At 34.1% G+C, this 27,349-nt stretch overlaps 1 protein-coding gene across 2 annotated transcripts in view; it reads right to left on the bottom strand.

Moving 5' to 3' along the window:
- CALCRL (calcitonin receptor like receptor) overlaps positions 1–27,349 on the bottom strand; it is a 105,059-nt gene that overhangs the window by 29,275 nt on the left and 48,435 nt on the right. For both annotated transcript variants that reach the window (XM_045480454.1, XM_045480453.1), the window contains 7 exons: positions 17,359–17,449; positions 17,087–17,200; positions 16,083–16,175; positions 13,248–13,383; positions 10,389–10,499; positions 10,183–10,295; positions 8,707–8,798 (listed from right to left, as the gene is read on the bottom strand). In XM_045480454.1, coding sequence (XP_045336410.1) covers positions 8,707–8,798; positions 10,183–10,295; positions 10,389–10,499; positions 13,248–13,383; positions 16,083–16,136 — 506 coding nt within the window. In that variant the 5' untranslated portion in view covers positions 16,137–16,175; positions 17,087–17,200; positions 17,359–17,449. The remainder of the gene's footprint in view (positions 1–8,706; positions 8,799–10,182; positions 10,296–10,388; positions 10,500–13,247; positions 13,384–16,082; positions 16,176–17,086; positions 17,201–17,358; positions 17,450–27,349) is intronic.

The following is a 27,349-nucleotide window of genomic DNA, read 5'->3' on the forward strand; positions in this document are numbered from 1 at the left end:
AGTTTACTTATTTTTGACTCACTTAAGTTTTTCTAATATGATTATACTAATATTTTACTTATAAAATTTTTCACTCGTTGTTTACTTATTTTTCTACATGAACATAACAATTTCTTTATAAATGTCATACATACAAAACTAAAAATTGTGTCCTTCGATTTTGTTTTTATTTTTTTTTTATTATTTTTTTTTTTAATTTTTTTTTTCAACGTTTATTTATTTTTGGGACAGAGAGACAGAGCATGAACGGGGGGAGGGGCAGAGAGAGAGGGAGACACAGAATCGGAAACAGGCTCCAGGCTCCGAGCCATCAGCCCAGAGACTGACGCGGGGCTCGAACTCACAGACCGCGAGATCGTGACCTGGCTGAAGTCGGACGCTTAACCGACTGCGCCACCCAGGCGCCCCTGATTTTGTTTTTAAAGTGCCCATATTGTTATAATAGGCCTATCAGGGCAAAAAATTTATATAAAAATCTTTTAATGGACTAATAAGAAAGAGTGATAACTATGCCAATAATAGTGTTTCCAAATTAGACACTCCACTTAGCACTGAACATATACTATGTCAGTCCTTATACCAAACCTGTGATATAGATACCTATAGAGTTTGCATTTTAAAGATATGAAATTGAGGATTACAGAAATGAAAGAACTTGCTACATTGCAGATGAGTGACAAAGGTGGGTTCTGAGACTAAAGGTGCCTGTTTAGAGAACATACTCTTATGCACTGTCGTGTAAGGAAGGATGCCGAGATATATAAAAAAGTATGTAGAATGCTACACCTGGGTCTTACTTGAGGGGGGTTTTCACATTTTATCTAAAGCCTAAGAATGTATAATTAAAAAAGAAAAATTAATTGGTACTTTTACTTCATTTTGTTTAAACTCTCCATTTTTAAAAGGTAATTAAAGTCAAATAAAATTACTAAGCCAAGTGGAAAGAACACAAATTGGGAGGAAGTCTGGATAACTTAATTAACTACTTAAAACCAGCTAATCTCTTCACTGATTGTTTACAGTTTTTACCTGTGGAAATTTCACCCATCATTTAACACTTATTTCAGTATTAAAGTGAGATTATTGCCTCAGGAATCTTCTGATTCTATGAGTCAGAATGAGTCTTTCCTTCCTCTGTCTTCCCATAGCTCTTTGAACCTCCACAGTAGCTTTTTTTTTTTTTTTTTCACTTTGGATTACTATCAGATAGGGATAATGTTATGGGGCACCTGCATAGCTTGGTTAAGTGACCAACTCTTTTTTTTTGTTGTTTAACATTTTTAGAAGTTTGTTTAATTATTTTTGAGGGAGACAGAGAGAGCAGGGGAGAGGCAGAGAGAGGAGAGAGAGAGAAACCCAAGCAGGCTCCATGGTGTCAGCACAGAGCCCAATATGGGGCTAGATCTCATGAGTCATGCGATTATGGCCTGAGCTGAAATCAAGAATTAGATGCTTGGGGCGCCTGGGTGGCGCAGTCGGTTGAGCGTCCGACTTCAGCCAGGTCACGATCTCGCGGTCCGTGGGTTCGAGCCCCGCGTCAGGCTCTGGGCTGATGGCTCAGAGCCTGGAGCCTGTTTCCGATTCTGTGTCTCCCTCTCTCTCTGCCCCTCCCCCGTTCATGCTCTGTCTCTCTCTGTCCCAAAAATAAATAAACGTTGAAAAAAAAAATTAAAAAAAAAAAAAAAAAAAAAAAAAAGAATTAGATGCTTAACCAAGTCACTCAGGTGCCCCAGGCAACCAACTTTTGATTTGGGCTCAGGTCTTGATCTCACGGTTGTGAGGTCAAGCCCTGTGTCAGGCTCCTCGAGGGTGTGGAGCCTGCTTGAGATTCTCTCTCTCCCTCTCTCTCTGCCCCTCCCCCGCTTGCATGTATGCTCTCTCAAAAAAAAATTTTTTTTAATTTGTTGAAAGAATAGAATAGATAAGGGTAATATTAGATGACTATATAGTTCAGTCTCTATGCCTACATGTTGGATACAGTCCAATGACACAGTTAGTACCTCTTTCTTACCATTTATTGAGAGATTGCTATAGGCCAGGTACCATGTAAGGTTTCTTTGCCCAGTATTTTAAACATTATGACTCATTACAAAAACAAACAAACAAACAAACAAACAAACAAACAAAACCCCTGACGCTTACTGAAAAGCAGAACCAGGCTAAATTCATACTATTAGTAAGTGCTGATAGCAAGATTTGAATATATCCCATATTTGTAATTACTGTATTACACTATCCATTAAAACTAACATAAACCTGAAATCAAGTACACATTTCTCATTTTCACACACCATTTAATATCTTTTTTAGTTCATTATAGAGAATGAACAGTTAGTTAATTGCAGTTTTTAAATAAACTTTTAGCATAAGCAATGTAATCGAAAATCTTAATTTTTCTTTAATGTAGAAGCCAACAACCAAATTCTGTATACTGTCAAGACACTCATTGGCTTTGACAAGGTTTTGCCTATGTAGCATGTTATATATCATTTATAAAAGAGTGACATTTTTAGCAAATAAGAGATACATGGATTTATTGCTTACAATACTCTTGATTAAAAAATCTGCTTTCTTTCTAAAAAAAATAAGGCCTATTTACATTGTAATATGAGGACAATATTTGGGGCAACAAAAAATTTCTGGCTTCTCTTTTAAAATGAAGTATGAATCTACAGATTGTATCTTTAAAGCTAAAGTACTTAGCATATATATACATAATTCCAGTTTAAGAAAATGTTTTTCCATACAGAAAATAAACTCTGAAGTTTTAAGTTTTAAGACTTCAAGTAAAAATGAAAATTACTCGTGAGTATTAGTTGAATAGTGTTTGCATTAAAAAACATTTTTTTTAATGTTTATTTATTTTTGAGAGAGAGAGAGAGAGAGAGAGAGAGAATGAGCAGGGGAGGGGCAGAGAGAGAGGGAGACACAGAATCTGAAGCAGGTTCCAGGCTCTGAGCTGTCAGCACAGAGCCCGACGCTGGGCTCAAATGCATGAACCATGAGGTCATGACCTGAGCCGAAGTTGGCCACTTAACGCCTCCAATAGTGTTTGCATTTTTAAATAAAACATACCTAAATATAGGGACGCCTGGGTGGCTCAGTCGGTTACGCATGGGACTTCGGCTCAGGTCATGATCTCACGTCTGGGAGTTGAGCCCCGCGTCGGGCTCTGTGCTAACAGCTCAGAGCCTGGAGCCTGCTTTGGATTCTGTGTCTCCTCCTCTCTCTGCCCCTCCCATGCTCATCCTCTGTCTCTATCTCTCAATAATAAATAAAGGTTAAAGATAATTTTCTTTTGAGAACCTAAATATAGATATAAAAATATTAAACCAGATTTTCTTTCAATTCCTAATCAATAATAAAGTTTTTCTGTATACATTGCTTTTAGTTTGCAAAATACTTTCACAAATGCTAACTTTCCTGACACTGAAATTATGTATTTTGATTTTAAAAGTATTAATTTTTTAATTCTAATCCTCTTTAGTAAGTTACTCCTCATTCATAGACTTGGGTTTGGAAGTAGCATTACAGATCATTAGGTCTAACCAAGTATGGGAATACCCCATTTCAAAATTCTGATTAGACTGACATCTAATTTCTGTCTGAGTGACAGGAAGGTCAATAGGTCAATTGGGGTTCATTATATTTTGTTTAGCTGTTAGAATTTTTTTTATAAATTGAGTCAAAATTTTTTTTGTTATTATATAAACTCTATTCCTAATTACAGTAATTGATATTCTTGAAGTCATCTATTGTGCCCCCAATTTTTGTCTTTTTCTGGCTTACCATTTTTGATATGTTGACTCCCTGATCAGTGAACATTATTTTCTTCAATTGCTTTACTATCCTAATAAGCCAATTCTTATAACACCCTCTTTCCTTTACAAAGTCAGTTCATAATGGACAGAGTAAATGACTGCTCTGATTAGAGATTTGGCATTGGATACTTTTCATTTATTGGGATAATTTGGCTTGTAGCATTGTTTTCACTTGGCAGTCCCACTGCTTCCTCATTAATTCACAGCAAGCATTTGGTCAACTAAATCATAGACTCACAAAAGCTTTGTCAATTTTGCATTTGACTTTATGGAATTAGTGGAGGAGTTTAGTTACATCCTTGCTAAATTCAAACTTGTTTGGGACCATAAGACTTGGTATTCTAGGAGTCCATTGTTCTCTTTTTGACTACAGATATTGGCATGCTATATAATTGTTATTCTTCTTAACTTCATGTCATTCAGATATTTAATGTGCTTGAATATTTTGGCTTATTATAAGCAAAATTAAAAAAAAAAAGATTATTTAATCTGAAGGATCTCTGTTGTATTAGTTTTAAATCTACAGAGATAGGTGGTCTCCTAAATGGTAATTAAAAATTTACTCCACATGCGCTGTATCTAGTCACAGTTTTAGAAATACTACAATAAGGAATTCGGGAAAATTTCACTGAGGAATTGATGTTCAAGTTCAGATCTGAAAGATGAATAAATTTAATTAGGCTGGGGTGGAAGGATAGGCAAGATATTCAACTATAGGATCCATTAATGATTTTGATTTTATATAAATTACAGCAGAAAGTTTAAGCTTTTTAAAGCAAAAGATGACAAAATCATATCTGTATTTGATCTAAGCTTTGAAAATATTCTGGCTTGCATTGTTTAGATTTGAATGAAGGTGGTAAAGGGGAACTTCCTGAGGCTAGTTAAGACAAGGTTGGTGGTGGTGGCAGCAGAGATAAACTAACTGGATCCATTGGAGGGCTGTTAGGAGGTGAAATCCAGAGTATGAGGAAGAATGATTAGGAAGAAAGTTGAGAAGGTGCCACAGATTGCCCCTAAGTCAACTAGATTGCTGGTGGTGGTAATCTTGAAGATGGGTCACTCTGGGAGAAAAACTGCTTTGAGTTAGGAGGAGGTATGTATTATGAATTTTTTTCAAGCATATTGATATTCAGATACTTTTGAGATGATGTATTTGAAGAGCCATAAAAAGATATATACTCTTTGACCAAAAAAATCCCAAGTCTCTGGGAATGTAGCCTAAAAAAATAGTGCCAAATATGGGAAAAGTTATGGCTTAAAATGTCTGTACAGTGTTTTTTATTAATAGGAAAAATTGGAAGTAATGTTACTATTTAAAACATGGGACAATTTAATAAACTTTTGTCAGCTTACACAATGGAATATTATTTAGCCAAGTAAATAACTAAATAATAAACTGAAGAGTTTTAAAAACTCTTTAGGGACATGGAAAGAATTATATAATGCTAAATTATAAAAATAGTTAAAATACTTTGCAATTAAAACTGTAAAAACAAATTAATATGAAATAAAACTACAAAAATCTAAGAAATTGCTCAATAGGATATTAAAATTACAGGTTTATATATTCTTGTCTTTAAGAATTAGTAAAATGCTTAATTTTTTTTATTTTTTAAAAAATGCAAATTTAAGTGCAAATCTTGTTTCTCAAGATTATAGTTTGTTTTAAAAATGCATATTTTGGGGGTCCCTGGGTGGCTCAGTCCCACCACTTCAGCTCAGATCATGATCTCATGGTTCATGAGTTCAAGCCCTGCATGGGGCTCTCTGCTATCAGTGCAAAGTCTTCTTCAGATCCTCTATCCTGCTCTCTCAGCCTGTTCTCCCTCTCTTTCTCAAAATCAGTAAACTTTAATAAAAAATTAAAAATTCATATTTTTAAGTTTATTTATTTATTTTTGAGAGAGAGAAAGAGTGCATGCACTTGTGTGAGGGCCAGAGGGAGAGGGAAAGAGAGAATCCCAAGCAGGCCCCATGCTCAGCACAGAGCCAACATGGGGCTCCAACTCACAAATGGCGAGATCATGACCTGAGCAGAAATCAAGAGTAGGACTCTTCACTGACTGAGCCACCAGAGCACCTCAAGTTTGTTTTTAATTAAGGAATGAATTCTTTTTCCTAAGGTTAAAAATATTTAACAGTCATACCTTTTTTCCCCAAGATTTGTAAAACAGTCTTAAACAGCTCTTATGATTCCTATTTTATGCCTTCAGGATAGAGGCTGACCTCCTTTATATTCAGTCATAGTTGTTAAGTTTTATGTTAAAAAAAAGAAACTTGGCTAATACTACTTTTTAAAAATTTTTTTAAAGTTTATTTATTTTTGAGAGGCAGAGACAGCGTGAGTGGAGGAGAGGCAGAGAGAGATGGAGAGAGAAAATTCCAAGCACACTCCATGAGGTCAGCACAGAGCCTGATGTGGAGCTTGAACTCATGAAACCATGAGGTCATAACCTGAGCTGAAACCAAGAGTCAGAGGCTTAACCAACTGAGCCACCCAGGTGCCCCTAGTTACATTAAAAATTTTTTTAATGCTTATTTATTTTTGAGAGAGAGAGAGAGAGAGAGAGAGAGATTGCAAGTGGGGGAGGGGCAGAGAGAGAGAAGGAGACACAGAATCCGAAGCAGGCTCCAGGCTCTGAGCTGTGAGCACAGAGCCCCATGTGGGCTCAAAATCACGAACTGCGAGATCATGACCTGAGCCGAAGTTGGGCGCTTAAGGGTCCACAGAGCCACCCAGGCGCCCCACCACTAGTTATATTTAAATTAATCCTTTCCATGTGTTGGTATGTTATGGTGTGGTAGATACGTAATTTTCGTGAACTAAAAATCTCTGAGTTCTAGGAGTACTGCATAAACTTGATGGCAATTAGCCGTATCATTTAGTTCCAAGAGCCAAGACAGTCAGATTTTAAAATGTAGTATTTTTAAATTGTAAAGATTTGCCTTTAGAATTAGAAACGATATGAACTATATTTTTGTGAAACTATTTAGTCATTTTATTATACTAAATGAGAATTTGAAATTTTAATTTTATTTTGTGTGTGTGTTTTTTTTTACATTTATTTATTTTTGAGAAACAGAGTGAGACAAAGTGTGCATGGGAGATGGGCAGAGAGAGAAGGAGACACAGAATCTGAAGCAGGCTCTGGGCTCTGAGCAAGTGGTGAGCACAGAGCCTGATGTGGGGCTTGAACCCATGAACTGTGAGATCATGACCTGTGCCAAAGTCGGATGCTCAACAGACTGAGGCACCCAGGCACCCCTATTTTGTGTTTTAAATTCACTAAATATTAACCGAGATTTATTACCATATTTTACCAATAAGTTTGTTAGCATCAGCAACATTGCTTCACTTTGTCAATTAGCATAAATTATATATCACTATGGACCAGAGGACTCTAAACATTATCACTTTGGAAAATGGTTTATTTTCTATTTTTAGAAGAGATATTTTTAATCTATTATACAATCATAACAAAGTTTTTCCTACTCCAAAGATAGTATTCATTTAAAAAATCTTGTGTAAGCTAAGAGTATATATGAGTAAAGACATGAAGTTTTAATAAGCTGTATGTAAGCATCTGATATGACATAACTAATTACAAATGCATTGAGAACTGGCAGTTGGTTTTCTCAAAAACCTTTTGGTAACTTGTTGCAAAATATAGTATAGTAAATATAATTCTTTAAGAAGTGTTTTCCATATTTTAGGATAAAAATTCCTTTCAACTGACTTTTAATTAATGCTTAATTAGCTTTATTCAGAGTGGAGTTTTTTAAAGTCAGTTTCTAATCGTGCCTAGATGATGTTATAAATTAAAAGTGCCATTAAAAAGTTTCCATGTGGATTCCTCAAAGTAACTAATCTTGAAGATTTTTAAAAAGGCGCAGGTTTCCAAAAATACCAGTACAGCTCTGATGCAATCTCTACATCCTGTGATTTTGAACCCATGAGAGACAGTGGTTGGTTGGTTTGTATATTCTTCGATGCACTCTGAATATTTGATGGACTGTGGGCCAAAAGCTGGTGCTCTGGTACATCCAGGGGCTTGATAATTTCCAGATTTGGATTATTGTGGTATGCTACTACTCTAGCTGATTCTGAAGCTGCTAATGCTCCAAGACAATTGTTGGAGGAGAAAGAGGAAGATAATGACAATGGTGATACAGCTACCATGAAATACAGCTACTCACTCTCCATACTGCATTCTATAATTACTTGTGGTGATCAAGTTATGAAAACCATTTTAACGCATAAAATACTGCATGCAAATTTTGATATTTACTTTCCTATCAATTAAAAAAATCATTTGTTGATTGTCTAAATCAAGAAATTGGAGTTGACTCTCCTTCCCCAAAAAAGAAGTAAATTTCAAGTAAAATTCAAACTGCAATCTACCTATATTAATGATGACCCCCCCAAAAAAAACAAGGAAAAATAACCGAACCATAATATATTTAGGTTATTATTATTAGATAATATGTATTATTCCCATTGCCACATTCCCATTGGTTTCTGTAATGTACCATGTATACTGACCCTAACATTGACCAGGAAGTTGAAAATTCAGTTAATAAGTTCTATAATATTTGATAGTTTCCAAAACAAATACAGATACATTTACATATTGATTTTGGCTCTCTTCTTTCCACATGACTTCATACTTAGGCTTCAGATATTTCATCAATCTCTGCTCTATACATTTTATAAAGTCAAGGTAAGATCAATATATTTCAGATTATTCTAAATGTTCAATTTATTTTAAACATTATAAATCATCTATTCCTATATTTTATCAGCACATGACATAAACATGCACAAGGCACTTCATTCACCAAAGACAATTGATAAATTAAAAAATATTTTACATGTACTTACTTGAAATAAAAGAATATGCCAAGTGAGATAAGCAGTGATGCAATAGATAATCCATGTCCAATTATAGTCAGGTAAAACAAATTCAGTGCAGTCTACAATTGGTATGAATAAAAAAACAATTAAGATTCCTATCAATACTATAATCCCACAATAGAACAAATTATATTTCTAAAAATATGTGTTCTACTCGCATTGCCATTTAGCTTACAAACCAATAGATACTTAAATACATCTGGAATAAAGAGTATCTGTGCAAATTTATCAAGTGACATCAACGTTTATAAATTGTATGTCCTCTTAATGTAGAAAATTAGAAATCATATATTAAACCTAGGAAGGAATAATTTTATTGATCTAGGTTTTGTAATACTTGAAAGTAGCATTTTATGTTTTGAAGGACATTGACAGTTTTTACTCTATCACTTTGTGAATGTTAAATGCTATTAATTATTTTTGTTTATTCTAGATAAGTCTTTCTTTCCTACTGGGTTTTTCTTTTTCCTTTAACAAATTTGAAGCCCCAAGACTAATCTCAATATAGCAATTATAGGAGCCTCTAATCTATACAAATATGTTTTTTCACATGGTTTCACTCTTCCTCTTTGTTTTTTTATTTTTCTGTATTCTATTTGTAACTTACCATTTTATTGTATATTTTTATACTTCTCTTTAAAATCTTCTCTGAATAAGCAAAGAACACATGATTTATAAGTATAGTGATAGCTGACATTTATCAAATGCTTACTATATACCCATGAGTTTTCTAAGAATTTTCCTTATATTAAGTCAATCCTTATGAAAACCTTGAGGCTAGGTTTATTGTTATCTTCATTTTATATACAAGGAAACTGAGGCAGAGAGAGGTTATAAGCTTGCCTGAGGTCATATGGCTGGTAAAGAATAGGAACAAGAAATCAGGACTCCGTTCCAATCACTGACAAACTGCCTGTATATTCACACCTGTGCAAATGTATTCAGGCACTTTCTATCAAAGCTTAATTATTGTGACAAACTGTGACTAACCTTGACTTTAATGTATTGTGTTAAAAGTGGGAATGTGAGTGAGTAACCTAGCAGCCAGTCAGGACAGCCTTCTGTTGAGGGACAGATAGAGTTGTGTACACCCTTTTGGACTTACTTTGTTTACTTGAGCACAATTCCTGAACTTAGTTCTAGAAATTCCAATACCAATGAATATGTTCCCTTTTCTTTCCCTTTTAAAATATGTTTTCTTTGGGAAATTTGAAACTCCAATACCAACACATTGACTTGTAAATACACTATTACCTAGCAGGATTGCTTCCTTTGTGTAATGACAGAATGAATAATTATTTCCACAAAGATTTTTCTCCATTGCTTATAAAAAGGCTTTACAACACAATGGAACACTAGCTAAATTTTCTCCAATACCCTATCAGTAACTAACTTTGTGAGTAGATCATGTAAATAACATTTGAGTTCATAATTATTCCATACCTTCACTTTCTCGTGTGTGTTAAGATTACACTGGGTATAATTTGTCCATGTCCTGTTGCTCTCTGGATGTCTAAACCAGTTTCCATCTTGGTCACAGATCTTTGTAACTTTTTCTTTAATTAAAAAGAAAAGAAGAAAACATTAATGCAATTAATTTAGAGTTTATTTAATGTCAAGTGGATCTGTATATAAATCTCTGTTTCTACCTGATGGATCAAAGTCCTGAAAGTAATCAGGGCAGTGCTGCATTGATTCGGTTCCTGCGGCAACATCATTCCAGCATAACCACCCATCCCAGGTTCTGTTACAGTAAATGCCTTAAGAGAAGAATAAAAATCAGTGATTAATAATCCCTTTAGTTATACATGAAGACATAAGTCTTACTGGTGGGCTAATACTGACATGAAATACATACTACCAACTGCAAATGAAGACCATATAAAATCCATAGCTGTTAAGTTTTTCACCAAGTCATTATTGGGTTTATTGCCAAATTAAATTTAGAAATATCCATAAAAGTGTACTGAAGAGTTTAGATTTAATTCCAGTTCTCAAAGGTGGCTATTCATTCAATAAATCAAGTGGTCTTTGATGGCTGTCCTTAACCATAAAGGTGGTAGTTACTTAGTGTCCCTATACTTAAAACTTTGTAAAAGTATGAGAAATTGGAAAATGTTGTGTTCTTAGGGCAAGGTTTTAGTATTTTCTGAGATAAACAAATGAACACCCTAACACTTCCTATTTCACAGTATTGACCCTAACAGATATTCAGGCCCCTCTACCAAATTGTAGCTCTTACTTCCCTTCCTTCACATTTCAAATGGAGTAGAATGTAAACATTCTCATATTTTCCTTTTAGTAAACTGAAGAGAAAGATCCTCTTACATGAGCAAATATAAGTTTTTTTTTTAAAAAGGGATGGAGAAATAAAATGACCAATAGTCCAATGTTATCACAGTCTATAATTAAAGAAAATAATTTTTCACCTAGTTGGGCAAGTACTCATAGATAGAAGCCCAAATGTTTCATGAGATGTTTATTATTTTTTAACAGATTTGTGCCACAATCCCAGACTCAATCTAATCTTCATCGAGGTAGAAAAAAATTCTACTGGCCTGAAAGTGTAAGTAATTCTATTAAATTATTAAGTAAGTAATTCTATTAAATTCTATTAAGAAATAACTCATTTCATCTCTGTTTTTTTCTCCTGTGGTTTTCACTTATTTAAATAGTCTACATTCATATATTACTAAATAAAATGCATTTTGTGACCTAACAGAGAAAAATTCCCTGATAGAAAGCATCTCAAACAGATCCTATCACCTGTCCAAAAGATCCCATCTAATTAATGATAACACTGGCAGTATGATAGATTACACGGGGCAGAATTTTTCACATGTGTTGTATGGCATTTGAGTGAGACACGAGTAGGTATTCCATTAAAAGAGTTTCTGTGGTCAAAAGATTTGGGAAGCATAAAGTTGAAATGAAGACAGTTCTTTCTTGCAAGACTTGCTAGAGTATTTAAAATTACAAAGTGCATTATGAAGCTCCAAGAGGAGGATTTATTACACGGTGATTCTAAAATTATTTTATCACAAAATTATTTTATTATGAAACACTCATAGAGATATTTCTATTGTTCAACAATGAGATTTGAAGACTACTTTTACATATATCTACACGATTTGGAAGGGGTTAATTCAATAATTTGAAACTTGAAACTTGGAGTTTAATGGAATAAAGTGGTAAGTCAGATAAGTTAACAGAATTTGTATGCAGTTTGTGTACTGGATAATTTAACCCCTAGTGACATAATATCAGATAGTTTGTCAGTGTCTGGTATATATCCAAGATATTTTTAACTGAATAAATATCTCGTTAAAAAAATGTTTGGATAGATCTATCTAAATACTTTTCCAAAGATTATCAAATTATATTGTTCCATTAGATTTTTCATTAAGAATTGTTCATTACAATTCTAAAAGTTCTAAAAGTTGACCAATGTGGGAAAATCACTTTTTTCTCTTTCTCACAAGCAAGTTCATTTTGTCAGCTACAAATACTAATAATAACCTACTGTCAACATTTCATTTATATAAGAAACATTATAATACCATCAAATATTTTTCCAAAAATGTAAAGATCTTTGTATCCACTGATAATTTAGAAATATCTAAAGTCTAGGGGCGCCTGGATGGCTCAGTCAGTGCGTCTGACTTCAGCTCAGGTCATGACCTCGCGGTTGAGTTCTAGCCCCAATCAGGGTCTGTGCTGACAGCTGAGAGCCTGGAGCCTGCTTTGGATTCTGCCTCCCTCTCTCTTTGCCCCTCCCCCGCTCATGCTCTGTCTCCCTCTGTCTCAAAAGTAAATATAAACATTAAAAAAATTAAAAAAAAAAGAAATATCTGAAGTCTTTACATTTTGCTATGTTTCATTGTGAGTTTCACATTTTACATTTTGAAGATATACCTGTGCCAGATAAAAATACAGGGCCTGGTTTTGGTCTTGATTTTTTATTTTGTTTTTGCTAAATCTAGCAACTCTAATTGTGCTACTCATCTTTGTATCTTCAGAATCCAGGCAAATATCTGGCACTTAGCAGGACTTCAATAATGTTATAAAAGTATCTAAAGAATATCTTAATAGAAACAGAAGCACTTAGACCAAATGTATTATACAAAGCACGTGTTATGCAAAAAAAATTATAATTTATTATGCAAGCTCCTATCAAGCAGCTTGTGAAAGAGAAATACAAATTACATTAGCTGAAGATCAAGTCACTGATTTAATTAAAGACACACATTTGATATTTTAAATATCTTTGTACCATAAAAAACATTACTAAAAATATTCCTGTTGCACATAGTTTGAATTAGAATTTTTTGAAAAGGAGCAAGATAAATTATGTCATAAATTTCTTCATAAGTAAGAATGCACATGTAACAGGAAAGCTAACTAACCCATTTTTAACAATGGACCTAAGAAACCCGTAAAGATATGATGGAGTAGTTTTCTTTTAAAAGGGTATCAAAGGCATTTAAAAATTAAATAGTCATGTTTACCTTCTGTTTGCTGAATAGGGTCTTGCATAATTTTTTGGTAACATTCATACTGAGCTGTCATGATTTTATTTCTAGTATAGACACCGAACTCAGTTAAGTCATCAATGTTCTCTTCTGATTCTGCTATGTCAAGAATCTAAGGGATTTAAAAAAAAATCAGAATTGTGAGAATGTCTGTCAGAGGCAGTCTGTCACAGTGGAAAAAGAGTAGCTGCAGTGATATGCTACATGGTTAACTGGTTCTGGGGGAAAAATCCCTGATTTGAACTGTTTGCTAATTTTCATGGTTTAAATGTCCCCACCATGTTTAATTTCAAGTGACCTGAAGTAGCTGTAAATGGCAGCTCTGGGAAACAGGCTACAGTCGGTTCTCAGAAGCCTGTAGGATCTGGCTCTAGGACGTGAGCTCTGGAATACAGACAGAGTTGTATTGAAAATCCACCTCTACTTTTTCACCTGCTCTGTGAATATGGGCAAGATATTTAAGTTCCCTAAAGCTCTGCTTTCTTATTGTAAAATGGAATAAAAAAAATTTTAATGGGATAAAATAGTATCAAGATAACAGAGGGGAATGGGGCGCTTGGGTGGCTCAGTCAGTTAAACGCTGACTCTCAATTTGGACTGAGGTCAAGATCTCATGGGTTCATGAGTTTGAGCCCCTCTATGGGCTCTGTACGGACAACATGGAGCCTTCTTGGGATTCTCTCCCTCTCTTTCTCTGCTCTGACACATGCATTCTCTCTTTCTCAAAATAAACTTAAAAAAAAAATAACGGGAAGTATTTGACACATGGTAAATATTCAAAACTGTTGGCCATTTTATTATCAGATTTTGATCATCAAAATATTGAGAAGTTCATTTATGTCATTGGTAAATAGAATTTTTACTGTATGTACATCAATAAACGTTTTGGACAAGGTATATATTTAAGATCTTCCAATTTAGTAGTACTATTTAAGTTTCACTTCCATTTTAATATCTGCATGACTTTTTGTTACTGTTTTGCAATACGAAGCCTGTATAACCTCCCTCAACCTTACTTCTTCTTCACTTTTGCATTATTTCCTTTAATTATCATTCATAAGCATTAATTTTCTACTCTTATTTTGTTCCCTTATACTTGATTCTCTGTTCTCTAGCCAGAATTCATATTTACCAAAGTCTAAGTAGTTACATTCCCTCAGTGTGTGGTACCACTCAAGCCTCACTATCACCTGAGCACCATTTAACATTTATTCTCTCGTTCTTTGATTAGTTTTAATTTCCTAATAAAGATTTGTGCAGCATTTGTGCTGCACAAGCAATAAATGTAAATTTACAGCATTAAGAAAATTAGTGTTTTTCTTCTGTTCTCAGGAAGTTTATAGAATTGCATAAAATCAATATCATTTTTATTCTTAAAAACACAGCTTTGCTCTATCTGAATGAATTCAAGAAAAATGGTCACAATTCCTTAAATTACAGTAATCAGATTGGTAATCTGATACAGAATTACCTGCAGGCAACCAGAGTTGGCCTGTGCAGTTCATTGGCACGCTCAGTGCAGGGAGGGAGCTGAAGAAACAGGAGTCCTGCTTCTTGAATTCTAGGCTATTTACCTAAGATAACATCTAAGAAGTGTAGGATTTGGACTGCTCCTAGACTGGAGAATGTTTTCAAATACAAATGCTGATAGGAATGTAGACTTGTTTTTTTTTTCCCCCCATTTAGGTTTTCTATATTTTTCTTGAGTTTCTTTGTTTAAATCCTCTTTTGGGGTTTGCTTGAAAACACCACAGGAAATTTATGTGCTGGCACAGAATCAGATGAGATTACATCTGTCGGTTTCTAATATATATAGCGAGATAAGAGTACAGTCCCTGTTTTAATGTGGGAGAGAGAAAAATGGGAACAAAATATTTCTGTAAATAAACATCCAATTGTGTGTGTAAGGAATATGGCCCCTCCGGTAGGGCAATAGGTTTGTAGTCATCCTTAGTCTACCCTCCACCTCCAGTCTCACCTTCCCCGCAGCCTTGTGCAAGGGCACACATGAGTGCTCACACTCACATATACAACTGCCCCAAATTTAGCATCAAAGCCCATCAGAAAACAGGCACTTCATACTCATTTGAATGAATGGATAAGGAAATTGATTGAAAACAGTGCATGGTTGGGGTGCCTGGGTGACTCAGTCGGTTAAGCATCTGACCTCAGCTCAGGTCATGATCTCATTGTTGGTGGGTTTGAGCCCATGTTGGGCTCAGAGCCTAGAGCCTGCTTCCTATTCTGTGTCCCCCTCTCACTCTGCCCCTCCCCCACTCATGCGCGCGCGCTCTCTCTCTCTCATTCAAAAATAAAACATTAAAAAATTAAAACATAAAACAGTGCATGGTTTCAGTTAATGTAAATCAATCAGTTGGCAGAATGGGAGAAAAACCAACAGGTTGGAATCTACTTTTAAACAGATCTAACACATACTCAACAGGTCTGGTTGAAAGTATTTTATTTAATATATATGACTGTAGTATAGAGCCATTTCATTTTTCTTTCAAACTCTGACGATTACCTTCCTCTGGTATCTTTTACATTTTTATCATGGACATTCCTCACTTTAACATCCCACTCCCACCTCACTGCCCAACCATCCTATAGTGCCTCCTAGTGAATTAAAGCCTAAAAGGATACACTGAAAGAAAATAAAGTATTGCTCTGTTGATTAAAAATGTACTTAATTTATGCATCAAATAACTGTATGTCATTTTGCTGTTATTAATGTTTATTAATTATAGGTTTATTGGAAGTCAAAATAAATAATCATAAATAGAGAGATATATTAGAGGAATTTATCCTTACCATAAAAAAAGGCAAGATAAACAGAAAATACAGGATACATTTTTTCTCCATCATTGAAGCCAAAATTAAATATGCTGTACAATATAAATCAAACTGCAAATAAAAATGAAAGAAATATAATTAATCAATATTTATAAAATAAATTTATATGGTACTCAGTGGTAATTTTTTAAAACCATATAATAAGTAACTTAAGTAATTAGAAAACATCTTACTTTTTTTGCTTTTACCAAAATTGGAATAAAATAATTAAAGTATCAAGACAAAGAATTTCACAAGAGCATAAAGGCACAAATTTTGATAGCATATTTTACCATAAAGCTCACTTTTATCTCCTATATATATTAACCTCATTTTTAATTTTCTGACTCTTCAATAATTTAAGGGGAAAAACTTTCCTCAGGCCAATTTCTTGAGAATCAACAACCATACATCACAAAAATGGCCTTATAATTTAATAGAAATTATTTTTCCTTTAATTGGGAACTAAAATATTCCTAAATTATGTATATTAAAATAAGGTTACAGGAAATGGACAATACTACATAAAGTATTTCTGTGAAATTTTTCTAATGGTAGATACAATCCTGAGCTAATGAAAATGGACTCTAAAACAACACCCCCTAACATCTTAATTCTTAGAGACAAACATTGCTGGGATTGCTTACTCACTGTAAGGTCCATGAGCAACCTACTTTGACAGTGCTTTTATGAGATAAAAATTATCATGATATAGTCATAATACAATATTTATTTAAGTGAATGTATCTGAAGTATTTATCAACAGAGATTTAAAAAATCCAATCGATAGATATTTGCCAGAAAGCTATGAACTAATACTTAATTTTGTTAAGAACCTTGTCATGATTTTTATTATAGGTCCAATGGTAAAGTAAGAATTATAAAAAGTTTTTCCACATATTAAATTATTATTTTTATTATCACATGCAACAAAAGCACACCAATTTCTAACAACTTGAATCTATGTCATTGCTTGCCCTTACCAATGACTCACGTAGACAGCTTTTCTTTTTAATTGTAGTAATCTTCCAAATAACGTTTCTCTTCTATCAGATATACTGGGTTTTTATTATTAGTTAATCTTCTTAAAAAAATAACTAAAAAATGAGGAGGCATTATATTAATTTTAGATATTTTAAAAAAATGTAACAAGGAAAACAATGAATAAAAGTTTTGTCAATATAGTAATTAATGAGTTGATATTTTAGTTTTTATTAAATTTTACCATGAGAAAATCTAATTTTCCAATACTTACATACACAATTGTCTCCAGACTCAAATCACATTTTCCCCCGGATCATATTTGATGTTGTCTTGAAGAATTTCTTAAATCCAGGGGTCATGACCTGAAATATTGATCGATGTAATAATTTAATATTATTTAATGAGTCTGTATAATTTCCATGAGAAATAGAAATTTTCAAAGAAAATACCTCTATTATAATGATATTTGTATTAAGCTATTCTAATTTTTTAAAATCTCTTTTGCTTACAATATACTTGAGTTTTGTCACAAATATTTGTTGTTTTCCATTATATGGAGAAACTATTAATTTCCAAATTAATTTCCATTCAAGTTAATTTCCATTCATCTAGGATGGTTAAGATACTAAACTTTTAAATTAAACCACAGTTTAATTTTCCTTTGAATAACTTTCTTTATCTAATAACTTCTTGGAATGTGTTATTAGTCTTAGTTACATATATCCATTTCCCTTGCTCGTATGTTTTTTTTTCAAAGCCAGAAACCATATCCGATTGATCCGTGTATCTTTGGTTAATTTATATTTCCTGTAAATGAATGAAAAAAATAAGCCAATAAACTACTTTAGGATTTTAAACTTGCAATCAAGGAAACTAATCATAACTATTAATTAACTGCTATTTCTTCTATTAGAAGGCTTTAGATAGTGTTGGAATCCATACTGACAATGAAAATCAGAAAAAAAAAAATGTTGCTCTATCAGCATTTTTACTTTCTTATGAAGAATGTCCCCAAAACTATTTATCTGTCAAGTTATGTGGTTGTTGAGATACTGAATAAACAGTAATTTACTGCTTTGTAAGTCTTTATAAAGATTAAGCCAAATTTAAAACATTGGTAGCTTACATTTCTCTGTAGTAAATATATATAAAACAGAAATATACAAATAAGAATGTAAAGAAATATTATTCTATTTGTAAATCAGGGTTTTTATGAAATAATGCTTTGATAACTTATACATGAGTTAGGATTAAATGAACTATAAAATGCATATAAGCTGGAAAATGGAAGGGGAAAGAGCTTCAAAAACACATTTGGAATTTTGCCAAACCCTAATATATGTGAAAAAACTTTTACACAACATGAGCAGTTATTTTTGTTGCTTATCTAATAGGCTTCAGAATCAGAGTTCTAAAGAGTATTTGAGTGAAATTCCTTTTAGGGTTCACTAGATAATTCTGGCACCGATAATTAAAGATTTTATTCAATTCATTAAATATTTACCAATGCAAATCATTCCACTTTTATAGTTTCCTTCCTCACCCTATTCTTAAATGATCTGGAACGTGTGCTACTAGTAACCAGGGGGTATTTTGCACTGTGTAAACTTGTAGCACTCCTAATCCAGCGGCCAGTCTGTGGCCTCTGGTTTTATCAAGGATGCAGCAGCAAGGTTGGGTGGCAGTTTTTCAAACAGGTGGACTCCTGTACGCTCCATAAAGTCTAACAATGCCCATTTTGTGTGGTGATCCAATTCATTTCAGTCATCTACCTGACAAAACCTATCAAATTTTCCTGCCAGCGGACACATGTGGGGAGCAGCTGTTATGAAGGAAAGATCACTTTCACCAAAAGTTCTGTAGATCCATAATGGAAGGATCATGACTGGGCATGCAGGTAGCACCCCTACAGATACAGTTGAAGGTCAGTTTAGACTGAGTCTCATGTTGGTAGATGTAATGGCATGATTGTCATCAGAAGTATGTTTAATTGTATTCTTCAGTTTAGCTCAATGGTTCTTTGCATGCTACCTCTACAACGTTCATTCAGCGAGCGGTTCTCTTTTCTATATTTAGCTTACTCCAAATTTACATTTGCTAAAATACATTTGATATTAACTGACCAGACCTTTTAAGCAAATCGTTGTAAATCTCTTTCAAATCTTGTTAAATTATTTACTGACAACTGAGTTGCACGTTGCCTTGTGAGATGTAGTAGCTCCCATTCAATTCTAAGGAGAAATGAAGTATGTAATTAAGGGTGCAGTTAAATGACTAAATCTGCTAGTGGGTTTTTCCAAGTGTCTTTAGGTTTGTGTAGTAGGAAAAGAACTTATTTAAAACTAAGAAAGCTCTAATTTGAACTCTTAAGTGGATTTGTGATCATAATGATCCTGCTAGTAGTTAACTGACATTCTCTTTAACTGCTAGCCTCACGGATCTTATCAGTACTATTTCATTTTCACTTCCCAAAATTAAACAAAGTGGAAGATTTGGTTCTACTACTAGAAACAAAATAATTCTTTAGTGTACACATGCAATAAAAAGATCTTCATTCCTCTTGCCAAAAAATCACCAACATAATGTAAAAATGATTTATTTCATCAGAGAAAAGAACATTAAGAAATGAAGAATGTTGTAAAACTTCAAAGAACTTTTGAAATATAGGTTCCTAGTCACTTAGGGCTTTATGTAATATCATCCTGGTTTCATTTCCTAAAATTACCATTGATCTGTACCACAAGACATTTTTCATGGATCTACATTTCCAAGTGCAAAACTTCTAACCAATCTTTTTTTGTTTACTTCAGTGTGAAATCATGTTTTATTCTACATAAAAAAATTATAAATCAGTGTGACTTAATCAATACTAAGTTATCACAAAAACCTAAATCGTCTAAATGCATAGTAGTGCCTTGCAAATCTACTTTTTATTTTCTCAATTTTTATATTCCTATATGCACATTTCATTAATTTATTTTCTTTATGACGATTTTTATTTTTAGTTGAGTTGCCTAACCCTGATACTAAAAGTATATGTTCACTTCAAGATTAAGAAAAAAACCCACAACTTTTAACTTCCAATCTTCCATTTCCAACGTATTTTGCATTTTTATGGGCCCTATGCCATTTTCTTTTTTTTCCACTTATTTATCCTGTCACTATAAAGTAGGCTAACAGAAGCATTTCCCACACCTATCTCATTTGCCATGAAGCATCCTGAACCTTTGTGTGAACAAAATAAGGCGTTTTCTATTTAGTATGTGTCTTTCCCATATGACATATTCAACAAGTTACATTTCTGAATCAAAATAGGGAATAAGCACTCTCCTTCAACCCCAGTATTCTATACTTGTATGGCAAATGGAAGTTTCTTTCTGTTGTTTTATTCAATGTAGAATAGATTGTGCCACTCGAGAAAAATGTCAGAGTACAAGAATCCTGGTTACCTTTTATTTTCTCCTCACTGTTTATTTCTGGGCAAAACCTAAGTCTTTCTGCTAGAATTATTTTTACAAATTACTCTCTTTACTTACGATCAAATATTTAAGAAAGAAATGACAATATAAGGTTTGAATTTCCTACCCCTATCCTGGCCTGTCCTTAACACTTTCAATAAATGAAGCAGTAAAAAAATTAAAACAGAAGGATTCTTTTTCCTAAACATCTGTTATTGATATAAGGAGGTCAAACTATATGGTTTGTAAAGAAAAATAATTTCACTTGGAGCTTCCATAATTTTTTAGACTATTGAATGAACAGGTAGCAAATCATTGATGTAGCATGAACCATTGTTCCTCCAATTGTGAGTTTATGGATGATTTGCATCAGAATCACTACTGGAACTTCTTGAACATGTCAGAATGTCTAGGCCCCACCATAGACCCAACGAATCAGTATCTTCTGGAGAAGAACTTGGGAATCTGCATTTTGTGTAAGCCTTCAAGGAAATTATTGGTCTATTAAATTTTGAGAAGCACAATGTTAATACATCATCCTCATTAGACCATTCTGAGACCTGAACACACCTACATTCCTCTGTCTCTAGGTCCTGCCAGACTATTTTTTTTAATGTTTTTATTTATTTTTGAGACAGAGGCAGAGCATGAGCAGGGGAGGGGCAGAAAGAGAGGGAGACACAGAATCTGAAGCAGGCTCCAGGCTCTGAGCTGTCAGCACAGAGCCCGATGCGGGGCTTGAACTCACGGACTGTGAGCAGAAGTCAGACGCTTAACCGACTGAGCCACCCAGGCGCCCCCCTGCCAGATTATTTTAAAAATAACTACTAAGAGGGTAACTGGCTGGCTCATTTGGGGGAGCATGCAACTCTTGATCTCAGAGTTGTGAGCTCAAGCCCTATGTTGGGTGTAGAGCTTACCAAACAAACAAACAAACAAAACAAAACAAAACAAAAAAACTTATCAAGTATAAATTAAGCAGAAATATTCTGCCATGTTCCAAGGCACAAGAAATGTCTCAGAACTCCCAGAGCAAATTACTTAAATATCTATTTTAAAATGTACACTGGGGGGGTGCCTGTGCTGCTCAGTCAGTTAAGCATCCCACTTCGGCTCAGGTCATCATCTCACCGCTTGTAAGTTCAAGCCCCACATCAGGCTCTGTGCTGACAGCTCAGAGCCTGGAGCCTGCTTTGGATTCTGTGTCTCCCTCTCTCTCTGCCCCTAACCCACTCACATTCTGTCTCTGTCTCTCTCAAAAATAAGTAAACATTAAAAAAAAATTTTTTTAATCTATACTAGGGGTGCCTCGGTGGCTCAGTCAGTTAAGCATCTGACTCTTGATTTCAGCTCAGGTCTCACAGTTTGTGGGATCAAGCCCTGCATTAGGGTCTGCATTGGCAGTGCGGAGCCTACTTGGGATTCTCTCCCTCTCTCTCTGCTCCTCCCCCGCTCACACTCTCTCTCAAATACATAGTCATTAAAAAATAAATAAATAAAAATAAATAAAATGCATCCTGTTATGTTGTAATTCTTTTGTGTGTGTGTCTGTTTGTGCCACTAGATTGTGTGCACGGTAAGAGTAGGACATGCATTATACATACCTCTATAATTCCCAAACCTAGCCATAAAAAGAATACATAGAAAGTGTGTTTTGGGTGCCTGGGTAGCTCAGTTGGTTACGTGTCCAACTCTTGATTTTGGCTCAGTTCATGATCTTACAGTTTGTGGGATTGAGCCCTCGTCAGGCTCTGCACTGATAGCATGGAACCTGGTTGGGATTCTGTCTCTATTCCTCTCTCTCTGCCCCTCCCTCACTCATCTCTAAATAAATAAATAAACTTAAAAAAATGGAAAAGAAAGTGTATTTTGAATGGATTGCTTACAAAATGAATTTAATTAAGTTGAAGAAACTGGTGTTAGAGAATGTTATTAGTCCTATGAAGCATATTATACTTTTCTGACACCTAAAAAAAAATCACTGTATGGATTCTACTGCAAGAAATTTGGATTCAGTTCACCTTGATTGGAGCCTAGGCATAAGCATTTTTTTCAAGTTTCTAAGGTGATTCCAGTATACAGCTAGAGTCGAGAACCAGTGGTACAGATAAAAGAATCCTGTGGTAGACAGAATAATGACCCCCCAAGTATTCCCATGCCCTAATCCCCAGAATCTGTCATTTTAAGGTTATGGACCTTAAACTAGGAAGATTATCCTAGATTACCATGAATTACTCTGCTACACTAATCATTTGAGCACTTCAAAGTAGAAGAGGAAGGTTGAATAGTCAGAGAGATGCAACAGATAAAAAGGAAGCAGAAGAGATATGACAGAGAGATGATGGCTTTGCCAGGGACCCACATACAAGGACTAGAAAGAGGCCTACAGGCCTGCAAAGAAATGGGGACCCCAGCTGTACAACCTGAATGAATCAGGAGGTAGATTCTCTCTCAGAACTTCCAGAAGAGAATTCCTTGATTTTGGCCTTATAAGACTTGAAATGAGAAACTAGCCAAGCCCACAGGACTCCTGACCTAGGGAGCTGTGAGATAATAAATGTATTTTGTTTTAAGCTACTAAATTTGTGGCAATATGTTACAGCCATAATAGAAAATCAACCGTAAATCCTTACCTGATCAAAACTTACATTTTCCTGTCAAATGTAAGTGGTAACTTTCTGCTTCACAACTGGCCAGTCATTCTTCCTAACTTTAGAATACATTTATCATAGTGCAAGGCAATCACATTAGCTATAGAATATTTCTTTCCAGCTGCTCCTAAATTGTTATGTGATTTTAAGAAAAGTATTTCAATTCTTTTCTGTTTGGTTTACCTAACTAGAAAAATGAGTACTTAATCTTTAGCTCCCTTTTTTTATATTGCATACTTATTTAAAAGATGTGTGCTGGAGTCAGAGAGACACAGCTTCAAACACTTCAAACATAGTTCTTACAACACTTCAACTCACTAACCCTATTTCCTGACAGGAAAAGTAGTATACAAAGAGTGGCTTAATCAATGTTGCCTAGAATTTTTATCATAACTCATCTTGTCAGATTGTTTTAAGTGTTAAATTACATGATACATGTAAAGAACTCATCTCATAATAAACACCCAATAAGAATTAGCTATTGTTATTATCTTTATTACTCTATAATTTTAATTAGTCATGCCAGTGTTAATCTCAACAGAATGAATGAGAGCATTCATATCTTAGTGAGTTGGCCAAAGACACACAGATGCTTAGGGTTGACCCCAGGCTAAGTACTCAGAATCTCCAACTCTAAATCAGGCCCTTTGCCCTGAACTATACTGACTTAGAGAATTGAGCCATTATTGGGATAATTAAGGTTTAAAAAGTGCAGGATACATTTCTGTGTTGCTTATTCAGTTATTTTGCCTAACCACCCAATTTTCATATTTCATTTCTGTTTTGTTTATCAAACACATTTATATTTTTCCTCACACAATTTCCTTCTTTTAATTCTTTTTCTTAGTGAAGTTGGGATATTTTACTTTTTAAAAAACTTACATTAGTAAATAGCTTTACAACTCAGACTTGCCATTTTGGTAAGGTAATTTTAAATTAAGAAATACTTGTAGACATTCAATTAGTCATCTTACCCTAATTAGTGAGCACCTACTCTCACCTAGTTGTGTAGGAAGATGGGAGTAAGTGAAGATTTCTCAATAAAAATATTTATGATGTTGGAGAATAGTAATCATATGCTGATTTTAGTGGTTTAGTTCATTACTTTTAAACACAGTCCACAGGACTCATTCATAAGGTTCTAAAGAGGGGTAATTTCACCAACATTTAAGACAGGAAGTTAGTCGGAAGTGCTCAGTCAATATGTTGTCATTCAATGAGCTTGAACAAGTTACATACCTTCCCAGATATCTCATTTGTAAAATGAAAGAGTAGGATAAAATAATTTGAGCCTTGGATAGGTTTTCAAATTTATGTAAAAGGCAAACATGGTTAGAATAGAGGAATGGTTTTGTTCAAACTAACCCAAATCCAAAATATCCTTGAAACTAAGTCATTCCTAACACTTTTTTTCTGGCTCAAGAAGGCTTTCTCTACGTATCCTCCTACTAAGTTGCCCAAAAGAGTTTGAGTTTGAATCTGAGACAGTGGAAAGTAGACCATTTGGCTACATAATTTTTTTTCTTTTGCTATATGAGAATTCAGGGAAAAAGATCTAAGCCAAAAATAAAAAAAAAAGTACATCTTGATTTCACCTCTACATATACTGCAACATTTTAGAGCTTCTTGCTTTAGAAAGGCCATTTGGGGCAAGTCTAGTTCTCTCTTCTCCACTGCAGAGAATCAAAATAGAAGAGCAAATATACTTCATAAGCCTCCTTGCCACACTTTTCGAAATGGGTTCTGATTAGTTCATCTAAGTCAAGCTACACTTATTGTCATCAACATTTTAATAGACTAAATGTTCCTGGGTTGGAAGCCAACAATTTATGAATTTGGGATACATTGGGTTTTTATCTCTTTTGCCTTTAACAGAAAATGATCTACATAAAAAAAAAAATTAAAGAGGCACGTGGGTGGCTCAGTTGGTTAAGTGTCCAACTTCAGCTTAGGTCATGATCTTACGGTCTGTGGGTTCGAGCCCCGACAGCTCAGAGCCTGGAGCCTGCTTCAGATTCTGTGACTCCCCTTCTCTCTGCCCCTCCCCTGCTCTCACTCTGTCTCTCTCTCTCTCAAAAATAAATAAACATTAAAAACATTTTCTTTTAAATTTAAAATTTACAGCACCAGAAATTACAGGGCATGTTAAGGAAGATTCAACAATGCATAAATTCAACAAGGTAATCAATGAAATAGTAAGAAAAATTATTACATTTAATTCATCAAAGTCTTATGAATGACCCTGTATATAAAAGCACATCCAATAGCCAATTTTAAAAAGTCAATAAAAACCTCCAGAAAGTCATTTATTTTTGAAGAGACTTCTGGGTTTTACTACAACTCTTAAATTCCACATGCTAAGAAAATATATATGATAAATATTGTCTTACTGACTAATGATACAGTTTTCCTTTTTTGAGGGAGATATTAAAAGAAATAAAAACAGCATCCAACTGATATTTAATAATTAGTCTAATGGACAATTGTGATAGGTAGAGGCAGTGGTTGTACTGGTTACAAGTGCTGATTTGAAAACCCAACTCATCGTCACACTTTCAAGTTAAACTTCTATAAGTATTTTTTTCATTTGCAAAAAAAACCCTTAACCAGAAGGCTGTTGTGAAAATAAAATGAGATAATGTACATAGACTTTTTATAACTCAGTAAAGTTAGATATTGTCATTACTATTATTATTATATCACAATAAAATTTGTAAAACATAAACAAGCTTATACATGTTTTAAGTTATTTGCTATAATTTCTATAGCATCATAACTGAAAATTAACCCAATATTTCAAAGGGTGGTCATATGCATCCCAAGTTCTTTTATCTTTTTCAGAAATAATATGTTTGGTTTTATTGTCATTTCAGTCAGTTTTGAAAATAACAAATAAAGTGAATGGTAACAAGTATATTCCCAATATGATGTTCATTTAGTTAACAACATATTTCCTAATATTGAACTTATATAAACTAAAAGTTTAACAAATTGTTTGTATACACTCTAATTAAATAGTCACAACTTAGAATATAACATGCTAATGCAATTAAAAACAAGATATAAAATCTCCCAACTTTGAGTTTAATTTGACTATAATAGCCCTACTGACACTGTATTGGAACCCCCCCCCAAAAAAAATATATAGATAGATAGATAGAGAGAGAGAGAGAGAGAGAGAGAGAGACATTATGCTTAGTTGCTTATCTAATGAACATTCCAGGTTGAATAGTTGAATAGCCATAAAGACAGATAAAATTGTGATTAAATTTGGGACTTAATTTTACACTCTGAAGTACATACTCATGGGAATAATTTTCCCATTGTGGGCATGATTAGCCATTTTCCGGTGATTTTGGTCACCTTCTTTTTATTTGAAAGAGGCAAGTGGCCAAATCTCAGTCCAATTAGTAAAAGGTGGGAGGGCGACTGAAAAAAAAAAGGCTTTGTACTTGGTGGAACACTCTCCCTCCAGGAGATCTAATATGGAAAGAATTGCTTGCTCAAAGAGTATAAAAACAAAACATATCTTTCCAGCTCTTTAGACTAAGAGTTTTATACCTATTTCCCTTTCACAAAGTCAGGAGTCAAATTCTATGTGAAAACATGTTTTCTTCCAAAGGCAATAAAATCAGAAAACGTGGAAATCTCTTGGAAATTTAAGTTAACATAGTAGCGCATCATCAGAGTTGCATTTTTGTCATTTGGGGCTTTCAATTTTTCTTAAAAAATCAAATTTATACAATACCTACTAGCATATCTCAACATTTGGGAAGCATAGGAACTCTGATGATCTGTTGATTCAGCACAACTCTCTTTTACCCCTGATAAAACGAACCCCTCTTTCCAGTAGAGAATCTCTTCCTTCTGGTTCAAGTGAGTCTGTCCTCCTGGTCACAGAGGTAGGAAGTCACTGAAATCTGTTCAGGTTAGCATCATCCTCTGGTTTTGGTGTGTTTAGGCATAGACATGTAGTCAAGCTACATCATCAGTATTCTCTCTGGGACTTTTCTCTTAATGTTATCAGGGAGATTTTCTCTTTTTGGAGGTTGCAAAGCAAGTAGGGCATGATTATTAGGCTATCCTAATGTATTCTTCCCACCATATGGAAAAAACCTTTTTTAAAAAAAAAATGAACCAATCAGCTGAAAGC

This window comes from Leopardus geoffroyi, chromosome C1 (assembly GCF_018350155.1).
Source record: "Leopardus geoffroyi isolate Oge1 chromosome C1, O.geoffroyi_Oge1_pat1.0, whole genome shotgun sequence".
NCBI classification, from domain to species: domain Eukaryota; kingdom Metazoa; phylum Chordata; class Mammalia; order Carnivora; family Felidae; genus Leopardus; species Leopardus geoffroyi.